The sequence below is a fragment of the Anomaloglossus baeobatrachus genome, chromosome 3 (assembly GCF_048569485.1).
Source record: "Anomaloglossus baeobatrachus isolate aAnoBae1 chromosome 3, aAnoBae1.hap1, whole genome shotgun sequence".
NCBI classification, from domain to species: domain Eukaryota; kingdom Metazoa; phylum Chordata; class Amphibia; order Anura; family Aromobatidae; genus Anomaloglossus; species Anomaloglossus baeobatrachus.
Genome location: NC_134355.1, coordinates 485,747,790 through 485,772,568, shown reverse-complemented (window position 1 = coordinate 485,772,568; position 24,779 = coordinate 485,747,790). Strand labels below are relative to the sequence as shown.

Below are 24,779 nucleotides of genomic sequence, written 5' to 3'. Positions count from 1 at the left end.
ATATTTTTATTAAGACATGAATCTGGATCCCTTTTTCTATGTTAAGGTGGCCGACCAGTGAACAGAAACACATATGAAGGAGATGCCTCTTGCTCTCAGGGATCTTAATCTATTCTGTTGATAAAATAAATCTGTCAGGATTTTGTTCCCAAAACCAAGACCAGTACCTGCCAGCTCTGCGCCTGTACTCGCCCTCAAAGATGGTTGTTGTAACCAGTTTCAATGCTTCGTTAGGATATATAAAAAAAGTTACCTTAAATGGGGGCACTGTATTGTCTGTGAATGCACTTTGTCAGATGTTCGCTTAAATAAGTAAGTCCTCCTATGAAGTTTTATTTTTCATTAAATCGGTGTATATGTACAGTATTGTTGTGCGAGTGTGTTAATATACTCCCCTACAGTCACCTTCTCCGGGATCAAGTGTCGTTCTGCTCTTTTTCTCAGTGACCTCACCGCTCTGCAGACTCTCCCGGTCCCACTGTGCTCTCGGTTACTCGCAAGTGGCTTTATCAGTGTAAGTCTAAGGATCGTCATAACAAGGTTCCATAGGCTTGTCTTGTAAAGGAGGCTTTCGGCTCACACATGGAGCATAGAGTGAGCCGACTGAAGAGCAGTGATGTCACTGAGAAGAGGAGCAGAACAGCGCTGTATCCTGGAGAAAGTGATGGCAGGTGAGTATATTAACACACTCACACTACATACACATACACTGCAGCGCTGTATTCTGGAGAAAGTGGCGGCAGGCGAGTATATGAACACACTCACACTACATGCACATATACACTGCAGCGCTGTATCCTGGAGAAAGTGGCGGCAGGCGAGTATATGAACACACTCACACTACATGCACATATACACTGCAGCGCTGTATCCTGAAGAAAGTGGCGGCAGGCAAGTATATGAACACACTCACACTACATGCACATATACACTGCAGCGCTGTATCCTGGAGAAAGTGGCGGCAGGCGAGTATATTAACACACTCACACTACATGCACATATACACTGCAGCGCTGTATCCTGGAGAAAGTGGCGGCAGGCAAGTATATGAACACACTCACACTACATGCACATATACACTGCAGCGCTGTATCCTGAAGAAAGTGGCGGCAGGCAAGTATATGAACACACTCACACTACATGCACATATACACTGCAGCGCTGTATCCTGGAGAAAGTGGCGGCAGGCGAGTATATTAACACACTCACACTACATGCACATATACACTGCAGCGCTGTATCCTGGAGAAAGTGGCGGCAGACGAGTATATTAACACACTCACACTACATGCACATATACACTGCAGCGCTGTATCCTGGAGAAAGTGGCGGCAGGCGAGTATATGAACACACTCACACTACATGCACATATACACTGCAGCGCTGTATCCTGGAGAAAGTGGCGGCAGGCGAGTATATGAACACACTCACACTACATGCACATATACACTGCAGCGCTGTATCCTGGAGAAAGTGGCGGCAGGCGAGTATATTAACACACTCACACTACATGCACATATACACTGCAGCGCTGTATCCTGGAGAAAGTGGCGGCAGACGAGTATATTAACACACTCACACTACATGCACATATACACTGCAGCGCTGTATCCTGGAGAAAGTGGCGGCAGGCGAGTATATGAACACACTCACACTACATGCACATATACACTGCAGCGCTGTATCCTGGAGAAAGTGGCGGCAGGCGAGTATATGAACACACTCACACTACATGCACATATACACTGCAGCGCTGTATCCTGGAGAAAGTGGCGGCAGACGAGTATATTAACACACTCACACTACATGCACATATACACTGAACAAAAAGGTAAACATAACACTGGTTTTTGCTCCCATTTTTCATGAGTTGAACGTAAAGTTCTAAAACTTTTTCTATGTACACAGAAATTCTTTGGTTATGCTAACAGATTGTTGCAGTAGATGTCTGGGTGACTGGTCTCAGACGATCTTAGAGGTGAAGATGCTGGATGTTGAGGTCCTGGGTTGGTGTGGTTACACGTGGTCTGCGGTTGTGAGGCCAAATTCTCTGAAACACCTTTGGAGATGGCTTATGGTAGTGAAATGAACATTCAATTCACAGCCAACAGCTCTGGTGGACATTCCTGCAGTCAGCATGCCAATTGCATGCTGCATTAAATATTTCAACTTTCTGGTATTGTGCTGTGTGATAAAATGGCATATTTTAGAGTGACCCTTTTATTGTGGCCAGCCTAAGGCACACCTGTGCAATAATCACGCTGTCTAACCAGCATCTTGCTATTCCACACCCGTGAGGTGGATGGATTATCTCCATATAAGTAGAAGTGCTCACTAACACAGATTTAGACAAATTTGGCAACAATATTTGAGCGAAAAAGGTGTTTTGTGTACACAAAAAAAAAAATCTTAGATCTTTGCGTTCAGCTCATAAAAAAATGGGAGAAAAAACAAATGTGTTTATATTTTTGTTCAAAATGTTAGGGGAGGGTTTCTTTAACTGGCACTTGAAGTTTTTAGATATTATTTGTTTGTATTCTTAAAAATCACTCAATACAAAAATAATGGACATATTACCACTAATACAATCCGGGTAATTAAAGAGATCTCCCACTCATTTACCCCTCAATGAAAAAAAATCTGCATTATCTGGTATAGTAGCATTTCTGACTGCGCAACAAATATTTTTGAGGAGCGGTCACAAAATTCAAGGCAAATCAATGGGTATTGACAAACCTGAAAAGTGTAGAGAAATAATTATACAATCCGCCCATTAACTCTGTAACAATATTGATTTTCCACTTTAGAGGCCAAAACCTAATAACCTGTTCTGCATCACTGCATTCTCCGTGGAACGGATGGATTTTTTTCTTTTAAATATGAGAATATAGTTGTCTGATGAGGAACTATGAATTCTGAACGGGTTCATATTGGTGTTATTATTGTCTAACAACAAAAACTGCTGGAAAAAAATACAGCAAAAAGACATACCCGCAAGATTTCTCTGCAGATGTATGCAATCCACTCTTCTTTCAATGTGTTGCCTTTGGTGTTCTTGATTAGATCAGTAACGGATCCAGCACCACAAAACTCCATCACCAGCTGAGAAATAAATGGCAAATGTTAGAAATACGGAATGGAGAAAGCCAGAAATGTCAAAACACAACTTGTGAAGCCCTACAAAGACTGCTCAGACATCACACCTTCCCTAACATGCCGGTGTAGGACTTCACATACTATAGAGAGATGACGGGTCCTTACCCATAGCTGATCATCCATCCCAGGCGGGTTCTTTTTAATGAATGCCCCATAATATGTGGCGATATTTCGATGATGTGAATACTTCTTGAGCATGTTAATTTCCTGTTTGATCTCCTCTTCTTCATCCTATATAGCGAGAAGGACATAGAAGCAGATTTTACATTAAATATATAAACAAACACATCAAAAAAATATATGTATGTCATTATAAAAAGATTTGTTTCTTTTAAATAAAAAATGTAAGCTAAATTTATTTGTGCACATTTGGTGAATTTTTTTCTTCAATTACTAAAACACCATCTATATTATAAAAAAAACAAAAACTGTAATCTTGCAATTTTCACTGTCTACTAAGCCTAATTTGATGTTTATATAGCATATACATATATAGACAGTAGATATCCAACCATTCACAATATGTAATGGACACAGCTCACCTCCACCTCCCTTCACAGATCATGGAGACTATGAAACTTTCCAATATAAAGGCCCCGTTACACGCAACGACGTATCTAACAATATATCGCCGGGGTCACGGATTCTGTAACGCACATCCGGCATTGTTAGCGACGTAGTTGCGTGTGACACCAACGAACGGCCGTTAACGATCAAAAATACTCACCTTATCGTTTATCGTTGACACGTCGTTCATTTTCAAAAAATCGTTGATTGTTGCAGGACGGAGGTTGTTCGTCGTTCCTGAGGCAGCACACATCGCTACGTGTGACACCTCGGGAACGACGAACTACGGTTTACCTGCGGCCGCTAGCAATGAGGAAGGAAGGAACTGGGCGGGATGTTGTGTCCCGCTCATCTCCGCCCCTCCACTTTTATTGGGCGGCCGCTTAGTGACGCCGCTGTGACGACGCATGGACCGCCCCCCTTGGAAAGAAGGCGGTTCGCCGGCAACAGCGACGTCGCTAGGCAGGTAAATCTGTGTGACGGCTCCTAACGATTTTGTGCGACACGGACAGCGATTTGCCCATGACGCACAAACGACGGGGGCAGGTGCTTTCACCAGCGATATCGCTGCGCGTAAAGCCCCCTTAAGTCAATGACCATCTCCAGTCTATTGCTGACTATGCTGAAAAGCAGTGTTTCGTAAACTGTAAGAAAGTATCACCAGTAAGGTGCCCATTTGTTGCCGGTGGGACACAGGTTGGAAGTTGTCATGCAAATGACGATATCCTGCACAGTTCTTTAACTGCAGTAAATTCTGTCATAAGAAGATAATTAAAAGGAGTTGTATACTACTTGGACAACCTTTTCTCAATTGCTGTATTTCACCTTACAAAATAAGAAAATCCTCTACCCACCCATCCAGTGCCAATGCCATTCCAGCAATGATGGCTCCTGGTTTCCTCCTGGGGCTTGCATGACATTGTTATACCATGTGAGCCATTCAGCCAATCAGTGGCCACTTCACTATTACTTTCTTTGGACGTAACTGATATTCATAGGAAGTCCAGAGAGCAGTAGCAGATTCTTCCGGGAGTCAGTTTCAAATATTCTAAACTGTTTTTATATGAATGCAGTTATTCTGGAGACTACTATGGATTGACAGTTTGTGCTCTGAAGAGGACCTGTAAGCTTTCCAGACATGCCTGTTTTATTAAATATTCATATATGCTTCAGAATTGTAAATATAACTCTGCATTGTGCTGTTCCGCTTATTCCTCTGAAAAAAAATTACAAATTTATTAATAGGGTTGTTTGAGGCAATCTTATTTTCTTAAACTATGGGCTTAAGAACTAACAGGCAGCTAGTTAGTATCTACCTGCCTGTTCTACCGGTCACTGTCTAAGAGCAGTCACAGACCGAAACTGCTGGTGATTCTGTTGCAACATGTCAATAAAGCCCTTCCTCTTCTGGCCAGACCGATAGCTGGTTCCCAGCAATTAGGCAGCAGGGAGCTGCAATCAACCAGCATGACATCAGCAGTGATGTCCTGTTGACAGAGCACATCGGAAGAGAGGCTAGAAATAGGTGTACCCCGTCACAGTTTTATTAGCCCTGATTGGCCAGTGTAAGGCCCCTTTAACACATCAGTTTTTTGCCATCAGTCACAATCCGTTGGCTCAACGGATCAGTCGCAAATAATTTGATACTAAATAAAATAAATTGGAGCATGCACAGTTAAAAAAAAACAGAATCAGTAGCCGGATTCTATCATTTGACGGATGACGACTGGTCCTGCGCCCATAGGTTTCTTTTATACCAAACGATGGACGGTGACGGATCCGTCGCTGTCCGATTTTTCGACGTAGACAAAAAGTTACTTTGTCTGTTGTCCACCGGACAAACAATTTGACAGATCCGGATGAAACGTGAGGCCATCCGTTGCAATCTGTCGCTAAGGCTGCTTTCACACATCCGGTTTGTGACGTGCGGCACAATACGGCGCTCTGCAGAAAAAACGCAACCTTTTTTTGCCGCCGGTTGCGTTTTTTCCCATTAGTGCCGTATTGTGCCGCATGGCCTTGCGTTGCATTCATTTTTTGCCGGATGCGCCATATTTAGCCCATGCGGTGGCCAGATGGAACGTTGCCTGGCACATTTTTTGGTGCGGTGAAAAAAACGCATCGTGCCGGATGCGGCGCGATTCACAATGCAAGCCTATGGACGCCGGATGCCGCGTCCTGCGGCAAAAACCGCATGCTCAGTATCAAGCCGCATTCGTCAAAAACCGGACGGGCCGCATGGAAAAACTTATGCAACGGATCCGTTTTTTCGCCGCATCCGTTGCATAGGTTTTTGAGCCGGGTTGTGCCGTTCAGCACAAACTGGATGTGTGAAAGCGGCCTAATGCGATGAGACAAAAACTGATCCAGTGGCATCAGTCGCAGGATCTGTGTTCTTCAAAATTCAACGGATTGTGACTGATGACAAAAACCTGGTGTGAAAGGGTCCTTAGACTGTATATGGAAACCCCACCAAAATGACAACACACAGATATGCATTTAGGGTGGGGCACACGGCTACATATGTCACGTGAGACTCAAATCGCAGTGTCACATTGCAACATAGCATCTAAATATTTCCTATGATGTGGCACTGTGATGGTGACACAATCGCAAATGAGTTGGATATTCTGTCACTGGTCTAAGTCGCATGCGACTCACTTACTACAGACTTCAATGCAAATCACACAGAAAGTTTCACAGGTGCTGTTAGTCGCATGACTTGTCTGAATTTTTGTCTTGCAACACAGACGACTGCCATGTAGTCCTATGCCTGATATATTCATATTCAGGAGGAATAATAGAGAAACAGCCTTACACCACTTTTAACAAAATATGAATTGTTACAATACGGGTGGTAAGGCACGTATTTACTAAAACAGATAGGCTATGTTCACACACAGCTTTTTTTAATGGGATTTTTTTTCTGCAGTTCAAAACGCCAATATTATGCAGTTGTCTACATCGTTTTTCTGGTGCAGACTATATGTCTGGTTTAATGGTTTGTGGTATTTGTTTAATAAAGTTACCGTAGTTTATTTCAACAAAAATGCTTTAAAAACCGTTGCGGAAAAACTATGAAAAATGCCGTTCCATTTTTTCACTTTCTTATTGCTTTCAATTAACGAAAGAACGCTGCAAAACACTGAAAGAATTGACATGTTGAGGATTTAAAAAACGCTGCCGTTTTACAAATCAGTCCGGGGGGAAAAAAAAAAGTGTTTCCTGAAAATTCCCATAGCATTTGAAGGAACAATAAAAAGCAGCTTTAAATTTGCATTAAAAACGAAGCAAAATAAATGCTGCAAAACTGCAAGGTGTGAACATAGCCATAAGCCACCCACTGTTACTCCGAACAATCGTCTATGAGACTAATTGTTTGTGATCACAATAATTGTATGCCTATAAAAAAAGCATAAATATTCTTCATCTATAATTAACAATCCGATCCATTTGTGAAACGCAAAAGACAAATTTATCATTTAATACTATGCTTTGCTTCTATATCATCATCATATTCCACAAAGACATCTTTATCACTGTTCCCAATGGGGATCACAATCAAAATTACCCATCAGTATGTCATTAGAGCCCCCCGGGGGGAACCAGGGCACCCAGAGCGGGGAAACCAGAGCACCCGGGGTGGGGAAACCAGAGCACCGGGGGTGGAGGGAAACCAGAGCACCGGGGGGGGGAGGGAAACCAGAGCACCGGGGGGGGAGGGAAACCAGAGCACCGGGGGGGAGGGAAACCAGAGCACCGGGGGGGGGGGAGGGAAACCAGAGCACCCGGAGGGGAGGGAAACCAGAGCACCGGGGGGGGAGGGAAACCAGAGCACCGGGAGGGGGGGGGCCAGAGCACCCGGGAGGGTGGGGGGGCCAGAGCACCCGGGAGGGGGGGGGGCAGAGCACCCGGGAGGGGGGGGGGCAGAGCACCCGGGAGGGGGGGGGGGCAGAGCACCCGGGGGGGGGGGGGACCAGAGCACCCGGGGGGGGGGGGACCAGAGCACCCGGGTGGGGAAACCAGAGCACCCAGGGGGGGGGGAGAGATGGTACTAGAGCACATGGGGGGTGGGGGAGAACCAGAGCGCCCGGGGGGGGGGGGGGGAACCAGAGCACCCGGGGGGGGGAAACCAGAGCACCCGGGGGGGGGGAACCAGAGCACCCGGGGGGGGGGGAACCAGAGCACCCGGGGGGGGAACCAGAGCACCCGGGGGGGGAACCAGAGCACCCGGGGGGGGGAACCAGAGCACCCGGGGGGGGGAACCAGAGCACCCGGGGGGGGGGAACCAGAGCACCCGGGGGGGGGGGAACCAGAGCACCCGGGGGGGGGGGACCAGAGCACCCGGGGGGGGGGGAACCAGAGCACCCGGGGGGGAAACCAGAGCACCCGGGGGGGAAACCAGAGCACCCGGGGGGGAAACCAGAGCACCCGGGGGGGAAACCAGAGCACCCGGGGGAAGAACCATGCAAACACAGGGAGAACATACAAACGGGTACAAACTCCTTGCAGATGTCCTTGGGTGGGATTTGAATATAGGACTCCAGTGCTTCAAATCAACATTTCTAACCACTGAGCCCCATGGACGGTTGAATATGCTCATTCAGACCCCATTTCAAACGCATAAAACCACCACCCTGCTATAAGTAAAATATACTCAAGCGAATGGTGTTACGCTATATTAGCAGACACAGCCGAAGGACAAGAGCCGACACTGCTGGAAGGAAGCATCCATGTTATTTTAATCTCATTCACCCCTTATTAGAGGCATTATGCCTCTAGGAAGCAGAAAACATAAAAGAGCATATTTCTAAGATAATGTAGTGTAACATTCCTGCGTGTTGTCCTCTATATACAGGACGTGATTACATCTCATCACACACCTCACTGGTTCTCGCACAGTAACAATACTTCTGTGGAATGTTCCGCATTAATATGTTTATTTTGGAACATGTGAATGACCTAAAGTAGAGGCTATCCAGATAAAACACGGGAACGATAACAAAAAACATGGCACTGTTTAAGTGGAACATGAAACTACTGTCAATAGCCCCGGGAATAGATCATTCAGAATCCGGTCATCAGTTTGGAAGTGGCTTTAAGGCATTGTAGAAAAATCAAATACACAGAAAGCACATTTTTCAAAATGCCATACCTGAACCCTTTAATGATGCAGACAATTTTCTCCTTCCTGACCAGGCCACATTTTAGATATCTGACTAGTGTCACTTTATGAGTTAGGCTACATTCACACTTCCATTGTTTTGCATCAGTCACAATCCATTTTGTGACTGATGTGACAGATGCGTTGAAGATTGTGGTACAACTGATGGGCAATTTGGGATGAGCCGGGTAGAGTCCCGAGACTGTCGCATCTAATGGATGTGGCAATTTCCAGGCGGCTGCTGGCTGATATTTTTAGGCTGGGGGGCTCCCCATATCATTGGGCTCCCCATCCTGAGAACACCAGCCCTCAGTTGTGTGGCTTTACCTTAGCTGGTATCAAAATTTTATTCTTAATTATTTATTTATTGTACTGCACAATATAGACCCGCCCACTGGTGGCTGTGATTGGTTGCAGTGAGACAGCTGTCACTCAGCGTGGGGGCGCATCTGACTGCAACCAATCATAGGTGCCGGTGGGCGGGGGAAGCAGTGTATACAAGATGGAATAATGAGCAGCCAGCATTGTCAAAAGCAGGAAAAGCTGCCGGAGCAGTGTGACAGCTGTGCAGCGCCACGCAGAGCCGGTGATCGGTGAGTATAAGAGAGAGGGTGATAGGGAGAGACCGACCGACAGAGAGAGACAGAGAGAGAGACAGAGAGAGAGAGAGAGAGAGAAAAAGAGACAGAGAGAAAGAGAGTCGGAGCATTCTCTGTTGCTAAAAGACGGAACAGTCGCCGGAATCCGTCATTTGACGGACTGGACGGATTCAGGCGCCCATAGGCTTCCATTATAACCATCAACGGATGCCGATGGAATCCTGCGCACTGCGTTTTTCCCACGCTGCAAAAAAAAAAACAAAAAAAAAAAAACACAAAACATTACATTCTGCATTGCTTCCGCCCGGCGGTCAGTCATTCCACGACTGATCAGTCACATAGCGGATGCAACGCACGGCCATCAGTCGCAATCTGTTCTTAATACAAGTCTATTGGGAAAAACAGAACCCTGCAAAATATTTTGCAGGATACCTTATTTCCACAAGGCGACGGATTGTGACTGATGCAAAACAATGGAAGTGTGAATGTAGCCTTAGGAACACTCAAAGTGATTCTGAAAATGTTTTTTCGTGACATTCTACTTCATTATATTGGTCAATGTAAAATATTTTTTGTGTTTGTGCAAAAAATAGCAAATTTGACAAAAATGTAGAAAATGTAGCCATTTTTAAACTTTTACTTTTTATGCCCTTAACCAGTTGTAAAATAGTTACTAAGTACTATTTCCCACATCTCTACTTTACATCAGCGCAATTTTTGAAACATTTTTTTTTGTTATGAAGTTAGAAAGATTCAAAGTTTAATCAGCAATTTCTCATTTTTTCAACAAAATTTACCAATCCATTTTTTTTTTAGGGACCACATGACATTTGAAGTGACTTTGAGAGGCCTATGTGACAGAAAATACACAAAAGTGACAAATTCTAAAACCTGCACCCTTCAAACTGCTCAAAGTCACATCCAAGAAGTTTATTAGCCCTTCAGGTACTTCACAGAAACTAAAGCATTGTGTAAAGGAAAAAAAATAAAAAATTACATTTTATCTAAAAATGTTGCTTTAGCCCCAATTTATTTACTTTTACAAGAAATAACACAACAAAATGGACCCCAATTTTTTTTACCCAGTTTCTTATGAGCGCGCAGATATCCTACATGTGGTCAGAAACCTCTGTTTGGACACACTCCTGAGCTCGGAAGGGAAGGAGCAATATTTGAATTTCGAAGAGCAAATTTGGAGACAAAAATGTTGCATCTGCCTAAAAAGCAGAAACCCCCACAAGTGACCACATTTTGGAAACTAGACCCCTTAAGGGATTTTATCCAGGGGTATAGTGAGCATTTTTAACCCACAGATAATTCACAGAATTTGATAAGATGTACCACCAAAACATGGACCCCATAATTTGTTACCCACTTTCTTATGAGCGTGGCAATACTCTACATGTAGTCAAACAGTTCTGTTTGGACAAGCAGGAGGGCTCGGAACGAAAGGAGCAATATTTGAATTTTGAAAAGCAAAATTTGTTTGAAATAGATTGCAGGCACCATGTTGCATTTGCAAGGCCACTAAGGTACTTAAGCAGAAGACAAGTGACCCCATTTTGAAAACTAGACCCCTTAAGGATTTTATCCATGGGTATAGTGAGCATTTTGAACTCACAGGTACTTCACAGAATTTGATAACATTAGGTCGTCATATTTAAAAATTTTAATTTTTTTCACAAATAAGTTGCTTATGATTAAGGACTTATCTATATTCCAACTGTCTGAAACGCGTCAAGCCATGATGTTTTCATGGAACCGATGATGTTTTTCTTGGATTTTTAATCGTTGAATAAAGTTTCTACACTTTTATATATTTTTCGTTGGATTTATATTTTTGCTATCCTGAAATTGGTGCTGAGTCCCGTCCTTTCTCCTTGCTATTGCCTCTACGGACCTTCCTGTCCGGTGGACATCCTGCATCCCACCTGAACTGAGCGGATACATATACGGGCGAGCTGAATATTTTTTTTTTCTTTTTGAAGAAACTCATGGATGGACCCCGTGGAATCTACTCCCCCAATTTACCCATGTGAGTGGACAGGCACTTTCTCCAGGTTATTAAATATATCCTAGTTATTGGTTTCCTACTGTTAGGTAGGTAGATACCAGGCTTGGAGAAAACCCTTTCCGATTCAGATGTGACCTCTCAAATTCCAAGTTGTCAAACGAGGACTGGTTGCTTGTGGATGCCAGATCAGACTCGCTGAGTAGATCTGGGATTTCCTGTAGAATCCATGGACAGACATCAGCCCTATCCATGAAAATCATGGTCTTTTGGGCCAGAACAGGGCTATCAGTGTTATGCTCAGCCTCTCCCAGATCTTCCTTGGGGGACCGCTAGAATCAGCATAATTGGAGAGAAAAAAAAAAAAGAATAAGCCAGATTGAAGTCTCAAGCAATTTGGAAGGCATCTACTATGCGAAGATTTACCCTGGGATTTAAAAAGAGCCAAACCAACCTAAGGTGGAGAATAATGATGGCACTTTTGTTGTACCCAAGTAGGATCCAATCCCTTGGTATGGTATGAAAGAGATTTGTCACTCAGATTGCTGAACAAAAGCTGTGATTTTTTATTTTGAATTCCTTACAAAGTGAACAGAGCACAGATGTTTCGATCCTAATATCTCGGACCTTCATCAATGTGCCTGCTGCAGTTCACTTGTGGCTTAGCTTCATAGACGCTGATATGGAGCCTGCGGTGTCCACGTCTGTGCTCTGTTCACTTTTGTAAGGAATTCAAAATTAAAGAGAAAGAAAAAAAAAAAAAAAAATCACAGCTTTTGTTCAGCAAACTGAGCGCTAAGTCTCTCTTTCACACCATACCAAGGGATTGGATCCTACTTGGTCAGAACAACATACGTAAGTGCAGTGGTTATTCTACCACTATCTGTTGAAAGACTGTCCCATTCAATGCTCATTCCCAGTCTTAGTCAACTGTGACATAGGAAATCGGACTTGCCATTCTCCTTTCCTTTTATGTGTAGTACTGTCAAATGATGAGATGCCTTTCAGTTAGCCATAAAATTTCTTCCGCTACCAACATCAGGGGCCCTGACCTGGTTTCCCCTAATGGTTGATGTAAGCAACTGTTGTCTGATTGTTTGACAAGATACAAACATGTTGGTTCTGGAGAGATAGATGAAAGGAAATATTTCACAGTATGCTTTACTGCCAGAAGCGCTCACATGTTGGGAGGAACTTCTCTCCTGTTCTGACCAAATCCTCTCGGCCACACCATCTCTCAGATGAGCTCCCCATCCTCCTTGGGATTGCATCTGTAGTTCTAACTTCTGTAATCCGATTTACCCATGGGACCCCTTTTGACAGATTCTCCATGATTACCCCCCCCCCCCCAGGAGGGCCCTGGCTGTGGCTGAAGAAAGTTTTAAATTTCCTTCCAAACCCCTTTTTTTTTAGCATCCCGTAGCCTATCAGGAACTCCTGCTGAAATTATCTGATATAGAATTGAGCCCAAAGAACTGCTTAGATGCATGAAGTCAGAGATCCCAACACGAACACAGTTTTACTGAGCATCATAGCAGGATTGTGTATAGCCTCTAATACCAGGCATAAAATGATGCACTTCTTTTGCTCCGGCAAGCAAGACGTCTATGTCACGGAGTCCAAGAGAAGACCCAAAAAGGGCTGGACCATTAGTATTGATTTAAGTTCAGAAACCAGCCTAAGTCGTGACTTTTGTCAGTAGAAAGTCACAGTATCCTGCTGATCTGCTGACAATAAAGAAATCGTCCAGGTATGGGATTATCAGAGTATCCTGCTCCAGAAGAGGTTTAGATATTTCCTGTACAATTAGTCATGAAAACCCTATGGGGCCATTGAAAGACCAAAGGGCAGAGCTCTGAACTGAAATGTTACACCTGTCTGTTTATGAATAAGGCAACTCTTATATTTTTCTGGTCTTCTGTATGGATTGGAACATAGTAGTAAACATCCTTCACGTCTAGCACACTCATGTAACAGCCGAAAGCAAATTTTATAGCCGAGTTTATAAGGTTGATATACTGTGTTCCCCCCCACCAAAAAAAAGACCTACTCCGAACCGTCATCCCTAGTAAGATTTTTCAGCCTTTTTTTAGTAAGCTTAAAATATAAGGCCAACTCCAAAAAGAAGACCTAGTTGGAGATCATTATACTAATAGTATATTGAAATAGGGCTTGAGTAGGCCTTTCAGGATATGTAACTTTTATTGGTGTACGTTGTTGTAAGCCCCGGAAGTTTATAGTCAAATATCGGCTAGTCAATGTAATGAATATTCACCCCTTTTCACACCCATCTCTCTGCTGGAGACATATTCATTATTTAATCAACACAAGTTCCAATCACTGACTCCAGCAAAGGGGTGGGCAGGAAAAAGGGTGAATATTCATTCCATTAACTAGCTGGTATGTGACTATAAACATCCGGGGCTTACAGCAGCGTACATATAATGGGCAGGGGAACAGGTGAATATTCATTTTTCATTAACAGGCAACCCAATCACTGACACCAATACAAATTTTAAGACATCCCACGAAAATAAGCCCCAACACATCTTTTGGAGCCAAAAATAATATAAAACAGACTCTTATTTTCAGGGAAATACAGTATCAGGAATTTATTTAGCCTCTTTAAATTGATGTTGGTTCGGAAGGAGCCATCTGGCTACCTTATAAGGAAAAGGGGAGGGGGGAAATAAAATTCCCCTTACTTCCTCCTTCACGGATACCCCCCATGTTAAACCTGTTCCTGAACTAGATCTATGACTTCCGTTTCCAGGGCCAACTGCTGCTCCAAAGATCTTCTGGAGGATGTTATTGCAAACATCTGTGTGGTAATGGTCCAGAACTCCAGCTTCTTGACTTGACTAAACTCAAAATCCAACTGGTGGATGAGATTTATACCCAGGCAGGGAATGAGAGAAAGTCTTCCTCCCACCTGGAGAACGGCGTCGCTGGGATTACTTCTTTCCTCCTTTTGTCATCCATTTCTCCTGCTCTCTGGGAGGTCTTCTTCGTACCTTCTCCTCAAAAAGTATCACCTATATTCCAGAATAGACAGGTTAGAAAGGAAATAACTTTCTTCCCATCTCTGGCTTTGTTGAGGAGGTCATCTGGAACAGTATTGAATAAATATTCTCCACATGATCACAAAAGATAGAACATAATCTGGCCTTAAGACTGAACATCCCCTGGTCAGCACTTAAGCCACAGCACCCTATGGGCTGCTTTGGACAAGCCTGCTGACCTGGCTGCCAATTTCACTTAGTCTGCAGAGGCACCTGCCAAAAAAGCTGCTCCTCATGCAATAAAGGGAGAGTGGCCAAACCTTCGTTCTTGGCACGTTATTCATTAGCTAACTCTCTAGTTGGTCCGTCCAGTTCATAGATCTGGCTGTGTATGCCACTGAAATAGCTGATTTCAGGGCACCCACTGAGGACACCCAGGTTTGTTTTAAGTATCTGTCAGTCTTTCCATCCAAAGGGTCATTCAGGATTCCCATCTCTTCAAAAGGGAGTGAAGATTTTTTTTGGGGACTAGGCCTCTGCTTCTGTACTTTATCCCAAAGAGTTGTTTCCTCTTCCTCGAAGGGGTGCCTCCTTTTTGACGAATGCGGGTAGTGAACTTTTTTTTTTTCTTGCTTACTCCATTCCTTTTTTAATTAGAACCTGTAAATTCTCATTGACTGGGAAAGTTTGCTGCTTCCTCTGTACAAACCCTGTAAACATAATATCCTATACTGATTAAAGGGTTCTAACGTCTGTGATGCCTATAGTGGGCCCTACGGGTTTATAAGGTGCTTGTGCCTTCAAAAGGGGAAGCAAGGCTTTCCCCAGTGACGCCATCAGTGGATGAAGAGGTGGAAGTCACATTCTCCTATTGCCTTTCCTGAATCACTAGACTCCGAAGACAACAATCTGGATCTACTTTTCCCTCATTTATTCCGTTCCTGATGGAGAAGTACCTTAATGGAATTTTCAATCTCCACCTGGCGATTTTCCGTTTTTAATTTTTGTTTTTCCCTCTTCTTATTCCAAAAGCCATAACTTTTTTTTTAAGTTTTCCTTAACTCTGCCACACATTGTACTGGAAAATGGGGGAAAAAAATTAAATCCAAGTTCAGTGAAATTGCAAAAAATAAGTGTAGCAATTCCACTAATATATTTCTTCATTTACCATGTTCACAATATGAGTCTGTACGAGTTTGTAGATATCAAACATGCATAGATCTTTTTAAAATTTAAGTGGAGAAAAAAATTCAGAAATGTGTCAAAAAAAATAAAATAAATAATTAAAATTGTGCTTTCAGCGCTATTTTCTAAGACCCGTAAAGTTCTCAATTTTCGGAATTTGGGGCTGTATGAGGGCTTATTTTTTTGCGCTGACATTTTAAATGATACTATTTTGGTGTAGATATGATGTTTTGATCGCCTCCTATTGCATTTTATTGTAATGTTGCGGGGACCAAAACCACAAACTTCTGGAGTTTTGATTTTTTTTTCCTGACTACACCCTTTACCGATCAGATTCATTTATTGTATATTTTGATAGATGGGCATTTCTGAAAGCAACGATACCAAATATGTGTATTTTTTATCATTCAAAGAGATGAAAAATATCCGGCATCCGAGGATTCATAAAAATATTATTGAAAATTATCTAAAATCTTTCACTCCAAATTAAAAAGGAAAAAGGCAAAATTACAGGGTGGGCCGTAAGTATGGATATACCCTGATAAAGAGTAAAGTTGAATTAAAAATGGCGGCTTTGCAGATGGCTTCCATGGGAGTCATCTGGCCTTAAATGTTTTGCCTCTCCCATGTACTAATATGCCATAAACAATAAGGTGATATCAGCAACCACTTTCATTTTATCAGGGTGTATCCATACTTAAGGCCCACCCTGTACAATGGTCATTAGTTGTTACATCCAAGCTCACACATACGCGTTTCGGATCGGGATATCTTTATTCATTGTATATTGTCCTACGTCTGCGTCACCGGTGAATCAGCCCCTATCGGCCTGCTCTTACTGCCCTGTGTCACTCTCTATGACCTCCAATAAACCATTCTACAGTAGTTATGTGCCTTTCTAAATGATATAAGATATTGACAACTTGCAAAATTAGATCCTATAAAGTTAAAATCAACATTTTATTTCAGACATGTAGTAAAGAAAAGGTACATTACCCCTGTGACATCCATGACCTTAATGGCCGCAAGCTGCCCAGTTTTAACATGTCGACCCTGTAACGGAAAGAAAAAAAGATCTATAAATACATATTTTCAATGCGGGGACGCAGTATAGACTGAGGCAATACACTGGTGTGGGGTGTACATCACAGGCAGGTTTGCAGTCACCTCTCTGATAGATTAGCCTCTGCTACATTGTAGAAAATAAGCAGATTTGTTGACATTTTGACACACAGGGAATTGAGTGCAGGGCCATTTACAGATCAGTGAGTCAGCCGCTGCTTTCTACATGACTAAGCATTGTAAGGGTCATTTATTTCACACCTAGGCTCCATATTGGAAGGAGATAAAAACAGGAAAACTTGCTGTTTTCAGCACACTTTATTCTACTCAATTTTCACAAGAAAGCGCTCTTGATACAATTCAAGGTAAAACGTAGATGCTCAAAAGGGAAGATTGGCGACAGTCAATCACTTACAGATTCATCTACAAGGGATGGTTATCCGTCATCAGAACACAGAATGGGCTCGAAACCTGAAAAGCCTCGGGGTAATATAATAAGACATGTCCCATTGTGCCCTTATCGTATACTCATGGTTAATGTTTCATGCAAAACATTCGCCAAGAGGAATCCAATATTCTCAGATTAGACATACAGTAAGTACAAAATATATATTTCACTGGATCATTTACATTATAGACTAGACCTGGGCAAACTGTAGTCTGTGGGGCTGGGACAGCCAAAGGGCTGGAAATCAATGCAACTAAACAGCACCGCAGGGTCTGCAGCATCGCACTGTGCACATGACCTGCGGAGACGCCTATTCCTAACCCATACACAGGTAAGGTGCGTACTGGCACATTGGCGAATGAAAAGAAGGATAGAAAGAATGTGAGGGAGAGAAGGAAGCAATTACAGGAATAGGATAAAGGGTGGAAGAAAGTGAGCGAAAGAAGGAAGCAATTACGGGAACACGATAGAGGGCAGAAGAAAGTAAACGAGAGAAAGAAGTGATTACTGGAACACGATAAAGGGTGGAAGAAAGTGAACGATAGAAGGAAGCAATTACGGGAACACAATAAAGGGCGGAAGAAGGTAGCAATTACAGGAACACAATAAAGGGTGGGAGAAAGTGAACGGATTGTAAAAATAAAAAAAAAACAAAAAAACAGATCGAATCAGAGACCGGGATGAAGGACTGCAGCCACGAGCAGTTCTGGGTGCATATTACTAATCCCTGCCTAACCATCCCTGTATACACTAGCATAAAGAGATATTTAGAAAAAAAATGTATCTTATGCAAATGAGCGCAGGGACTAGTCCCAAGGGTGTTCTATCCCCCAACTAGTCCGCTTTCTTACCATGTTAGCACGCCCACAAGGGGGTACTAACATGCTATTCAATTCAGCATCACTAGCAGTGACGCGCGTACCTATGTTTGTTGTGAATGCGCTTCTGAATGCCGGGCAATTCCGGTCATATGCAGTATGAAGCCGGGTGTACGCGCCCTGGTTTCAGAGAGGTCTACTGCGCATTACTGGAGGTGTCGGGACATTCAGAACCACGAAAACAGGTACGTGCGTCACCGCTGGTTACACTGCAGTGAGTAGCATTTTAGTACACCCCTGTGGGTGTACTAATATGCTAAGAGGGTGGACTAGTCGGGGGATATAACGCCCTTGGGACTAGTCCCCTCGCTCATTAGCATACGGTAAAAGATCTTTAGAAATATTTTTTCTAAAGATCTCTATATCTATGCTAGTGTATACAGGGACGGTTAGGCAGGGATTAGCAATATGCACCCAGAACTGCTTGTGGTTCTGGCTGCATATTGCACCTTACAGGTTCCCTTTAATTCTGCTCATCTAAATCGGTAAATGATTGAGCAAAATTAAGTTCAGTTGTCTCTCACGTGGCTCCATGGCAAAAATTAATTGTCCGCCCTTGTTACAGACCATAGTAAGATTCGTTAAGATTTGATTAAAACCGTTTGCTCATCATCAAAAATAGATACAATGCTGAAGGTTGCCCCTTGTCCCTTGCATCATTTGCCTTAGACATTGAGGCACTGGCATCTGCCTGGTAACTTGCAGGGCAAAAAATGCACTGACCTAAATGGCAGGGCTACAACACACATCTGCCATCACCAAAAGACTACCCAGCAATAAGACCTTTATTATGGCTACCTTGAATTTACAAGATATTTAAAACGGGTCTGTCTGCAGAAAACGACTGCTCAAACCAAGCATAAGCCTAAGGCGCACCCTTGGGCATGGCCAAAAAGTTCTGTGCACTTCAGCACCTCCTTGTTTTCCATCTATTTCTTCTCCTCACTGGTTTCTGTAAAGCCAGAGCTGTCAGTCAAGGAAGAGGAAAGCGGAGACAGATTGAAAACAAGAAGGTGGTAAGGTGCACTAAACTGCTTGGCTATGCCAGGGGTGCACCAAGCAGCTGCTGGGTTTGAACCGTCATATTCCGCTGACAGACCCCTTTAGAGACTTCTGTATTAACGCAGGATAAGGAGGTCTTGCTGCAACAACAATTCTGCTTTAGTCTTTGGCCAATTGATATGTTGTGAACCGTGCAATATTTGCCCATATGTGTTTTTTCATCCATGAATTCATTGTGGCAGCTTTCCAAAGACCGCACACAGGATATTTTTTAAAATGGGATCTGGCTCGCATATGACGTTCTATCACTGACAAAGACCTTCCCATCGTTTGGAAAGAAATGATTTGGAAAACAATTCAGTTTTTATTTGCCAAGAATTTGTGCATTCCAGCTTCAGTTCTTGCACGTGAGCAGACTATCCGCTAGTTATTGTCTCACAGTTTTAGTGCATATTTTGTGCTTAATGTCAGACGAAAGGGGGACTGGAAAACATACAGAAAATGCATAAAGATCACCTGCCTGTTATAGCAAGAGCTTCTATTCTCCAATATCTTTTCCTAGAATTTTGCAGAGTGCTATTCCTTACTTTATCTCCTGGAAATATATGAATAAAATCTAGACTGGGATACAATTTCCCTGTCATTAGGACAAGTCTCTATCATAGTCAATCCCAAATCTGCCAGTACTGATTGTTAGTGTGTGGCTTCATGTCCCATTGGCAAGGGTCACACCCAGTTGTCAATTTATTAATATAGTTTGACAGAGTAGAATGGCACAATGCAATGTTCTAAGAAAATAAGAATGGTCATTTCATGGGAAAAACAAGTATTCATTAAATGGACAAGTCACGAGAGTCACAGATCCACTATCAAAGAAGGAGATAAACGGGAGAACTGCACACTATACAGGACAGGAAAAGGTTTCAAACACGATTGTCTCCTGTCCATTAGTCACACCACAATATGTAAAGGAGAAGATGGCAACGTTTCAGGTTAGGACACCCCTCATCAGGCATATAAACAATGGATCAGTGGATATGTGATATAGGAATTCCCGCGTTTCGAGATGGACTTCTGCAGGAGAAATGCAGAAAATACTTTTCTGTATCTCGCATGCCACATCCACTTTAAATGTCATTAAAGTTGATGAGGCTCTGTTAATTTCAGAGGGCTCCATCATACATCCCATTGTGGGGGGAGACCTCCAGGTCTCTCAGGGTCTCAGAGGAGGATTTCAATCAGACCTGCACAGATGTATATGAATCAGGAAAATGACCACTCAGAGATGTATCTCTATTTGTGAGAAGCACAGTTGTGTTTTTCTGCTCCTGTATTCAAGAGCATAACATTTTATACAGCTTTTTGGACAGTCTTTCCTGTACAGCAATATTCCATAGTAAGTTATTCAGGTGTGTCTGGGCATGGATAAGAGTCTACTCAAGAATGTTACTTATTCATGAGTCTAACCAGTTTTCAAAGTATCTGTTCTATTTAGCCCTAACACAGTTTGTTTTGGTTTATACATTCCTTCAACATTTCAGTTAAGAACATATGGAGAGGCAATACATAAGCATTCAGAGGACAGATTATCTTATTATATTATATTATTATACTGGACAAAAGATTCATAGCCTAGGCCTTCACACCATCACATATGGTGAGGAGACAAGTAGTGCTGAGAGCTTTGCTACTTTTCCAAAATGAGGGACACCTCATAGTAACCCAAAAGGTCTGATAAATAAAATGGGTCTGCAAAGTACTATGTGTGAAGGATTAGGCAAATGTGAACGCTGGCCTAGTAATTTAAAAATCATGAAACAATAAGATTTGTGAAAACTAGTGCAAAGGAAAAGTTGAGTGGCGCTTATAACAAATAGATATCACCTTCTGTATCAGAAGGCAGTGACTTAAATAGTTGCAATGGGCACCGGCACCACATTGCCTTTGCACAACGTGTCATAAATTTCCTCCTGTAGTTTTGAGGAAACATGGATATTTTTGACTTTGAACGTTATGAAAAGTAGATTTTCTGTTAAGTCTTACCAACTAAGCGCTGGGCCATCCATAATTTTTGCAAGGTTGCTTGAAAAAATTGTTTACCTTAGGGGCAAAAAAAAAGGGGGGGGGGGGGAAACACGATAGATAGAAATGTTATTTTTCTGTGAATTGCGGATAATTTTGTTTTGCAATGGAGGCCATGCCGAAATAATCCCATAACCCAAATAAATCCGTTACATCTACTAACACATTAGCAGCATAAATTCAAGGGAAGAGTATTACTATGTAGATTTCCATAAAAAACAGCAACTCTTCCTATTTTACTGATGTGCAAACTATAAAACTCAGATGCTCAGCAGATGCTTTTGCACTTAAGCGTCACTGATCCTGGCATCTGCCAGCACCACGGAGAGCACAAAGTATTCCACATTCATTACAATTGGCATGCCATATTCTCTTTTAGGAGATTATTGCTGGGCAGCAACAACAGAAGTCAAGAAAGCAAGCCGACGCTGCCTTTGAGACCCCAGTATACAACCAGAGGCAGCTTCCAAAAATAGTTGTTTTTTTTTGTTTTTCTGTACGATAACAGCCAATATCTTTACTGTATCTATAAACTATAAATGCCAGAATGAAAATAAAAAAGGATAGACCAGAAAGATTCCAATTCCTACCACGTGTATTACCTATCCACAGGTTAGGCAATACATTTGTATTTACTAAGGGGCTTCACGTTAGGGATCCCCACCAATCACTAGAATATGGGGCACACAAATATTTCTCCTCCTTTGCAGAATTTAGGGCACTTACACACTTGCGTAGTTTGGCAGCCGTCGCAATCTGCCGCTTTGGAAAACAGCGCAATCCATTAACGGATGTGCGCCGTTTCCCATAGAGTTGTATTGATGAGGCATTGCGACGGAAGGCTTTGCGTTGTATCCGCCGGCCGACGCTGCGTTGCATCCGCCAGGCAGAAAGAAAACAGCATGTAGCGTTTTTCTGCGCTTCCCAGAGCATCAATAAAATGTGCTGGATTCCGTCAGCGTTCATCATTTTTATAATGGAAGCCTATAGTGGCGGAATCCGTCATTTGACGGATTCCTGTGACGGATTCATCTTTGCACAACTGCGCATGCTCCGTTGAGTAAATTGCTGAAAAAAAAAAAAAGCTACAACAGATTCTGTTGTTTTGCAGGATCCTTCGCATCAGTTGTGCCACTATATGCGACGCATCCGTTACATCCGTCACACAAGGCAATGCGACGAATGCCGCACAACGCAAGTGTGAAACTAGCCCAAGATGAGAAATAGTCTAAATGGAAGAGCACTGAACGTTTTACTGCTGCTTAACTTTCACACGTCCGTCTTTTTCCATCAGTCACAACCCGTCGCCTTGAGAAAATATGGTATCCTGCAAAATATTTTGCAGGATTCCTTTTTTTCCCATAGACTTGTATTAACGATGGCTTGCGACTGATGGCCTTGCATTGCATCTAAGTGACTGATCAGTCGTGGAATGACTGACCATCGGGCAAAAGGAACTGACACTAACGTTTTTTAGAGCGTCAAAAAAACGCACTGCGCAGGATTCCGTCGCAATCCTTCAAGAGGTATAATGGTTGTCTATGGTGCTGGATTCCGTCATTTGCTACTCAGCATGCCCAGTATGTACACAATCACATTGCAATGCTCCAGATAGCCTTGATAGGAATAATCCACACACAATTTTAGCTGTAACAACATTTATTCTGCCCCTTTCAAACTGTCACAGATAGCCTATGAAAACACAGTAATAGGTCACCAAAATGTCTGGCACTCCCATTGGGCTGTCACAAAAACAAACGGATCATGACGGATCCGTCGAAAAATGGATGCACAACGGATGTACCAGACACAATTGATCAGTTATTTCACAGGATTCCGTTCACAGGAGTAACACATCTGTTGCGTCCATTGACAGCTAAAAAACCACGGATTCATCGTTCCGTCGCAATGACTGACCTGACAGATTTGAAACGACTGAAGTGTGAATGTAGTTTTGTCAACAGTCTTGCAGCGCTGGGGTCCTGGGTTCAATTCCCACCAAGGACAACATGTGCAAGTAGTTTGTATGTTCTCCCCGTGTTGGTGGGTTTCCTCCGGGTTCTCAGATTTTCTCCTAAACTCCAAAAACATATTTAGATTGTGAGCTCCAATGGGGACAGTGTTGTTGATGTATGTAAAGCACTGCGGAATATGTTGGCGCTATATAAAAATATTTATTATTTATGATCTTCCAAGTGGATATGTCACTGATGTTTTAGGTTTTGTATGCAGCCATCTACACAGAGATCCAGCTCACCAACAATAGGTACAAGCTAGGAAATAATAAAACACTTAAGAGTTTTCCCACGAACAACATGCATTTTAAAGTTGATTTTAATCAATAGATCTTAGATTAATAATAATAGTTTATACAATTGGATATATTTACAAAATATGTCCCTGTTTGAGATAATCTTATATACGGTATGTGTCTCTGCTGTGTACTGTGTAATGGTCGTGTCTGACTGTACAAAGACATGGTCTGATTATACCACATCTCTTGGGCCAGGGAGGAAGTAATAAAGTATATAAATATTACAGCACAAGATCACAAATTAATTATCAGCTGTGATCCATGTTCTAATGTCTGTCTTTTGCGTCTTCCCCTGCCCATGAGATGTGGTATGATCAGACGATGTCCCTGTATGGTCAGACACGGCCATTACACAGTACACAGCAGGGACACATATATAAGATTATCTCAGCACAGGAACATTTATTGTTTTTATTTTATTTATTTTTAAACATACCCAATTGTATAAATTATTTTTATTATAAGATCTATTGATTAAAATCAACTTTGAAATTAACTTTGTGGGAAAAAACCCTTTAAATGTGGCGAAACTGTAAAATTTAGTGTCTATATAACGTTTCCTTTACCACACAAAATCATTCGAGGCATGAGCTTTCCTTGGATATGTGCTAAAGGTAAATCACAAACAAACACAATGTAAACCCAGTCTTATAATAAGGAGGTCACAGCTAGAATGTCAGAAGCAGAAAACCTCTTGGAGAGTATTCTACAGACCCTGGGAAGACATCTGTCTGAGGACAAGAAAGCTAACAGAGTGGGCTTTAATAAGGTTATACCTTTTGGCTACGGCAATTAAATGAACATTTATGTGTGATACAATTAAGGCCATTAAAAATAATAAAAATGGAAAACTTGCCTAGAATCTGAATTAGGTTTCCTCCTACTACAAATTAGCTGCTCGGGGGACCATCCCACAGTCAATATGGCCTATCACATCCACTCCATCTACCACGTTATTGATTGACAGCAGTGGCCCAAGTGAAGCGAACGCCGTCAATCACTCAAGCAGGGAGGAACCAGATTGACTAAGGGAAGGTGGCCCAGTCTGTCCATGGTGCACAGAACACCTAATTTGCTAATTATTTCAAAAATTGTTTTCTTGAAAATTAGCCCGAGGATTTTGGAACTACAAGTACAGGTTCTTCTCAGGAAAGCTGAACTACTTGGAGATGTGCTTTTTTTTTATATAAAGTAGTTTTGCCCTGATAGACTCCCAGTAAGGTGGTCATAAATGTTGGAGCAAAATGATATTTTTAATGATTACAGATGATTTTGGGGTGAAATTTACAAGCAAACAATGGTTTTAGTG

The 24,779-nt window shown here is 42.5% G+C and overlaps 1 protein-coding gene across 7 annotated transcripts in view; it reads right to left on the bottom strand.

Moving 5' to 3' along the window:
- The window catches only part of TNIK (TRAF2 and NCK interacting kinase), a 434,420-nt gene that overhangs the window by 179,497 nt on the left and 230,144 nt on the right, over nt 1-24,779 (bottom strand). For all 7 annotated transcript variants that reach the window (XM_075340626.1, XM_075340619.1, XM_075340622.1 and 4 more), the window contains exons 3-5: nt 16,681-16,737; nt 3,262-3,387; nt 2,992-3,102 (exon numbers count right to left, since the gene is read on the bottom strand). In XM_075340626.1, coding sequence (XP_075196741.1) covers nt 2,992-3,102; nt 3,262-3,387; nt 16,681-16,737 — 294 coding nt within the window. The remainder of the gene's footprint in view (nt 1-2,991; nt 3,103-3,261; nt 3,388-16,680; nt 16,738-24,779) is intronic.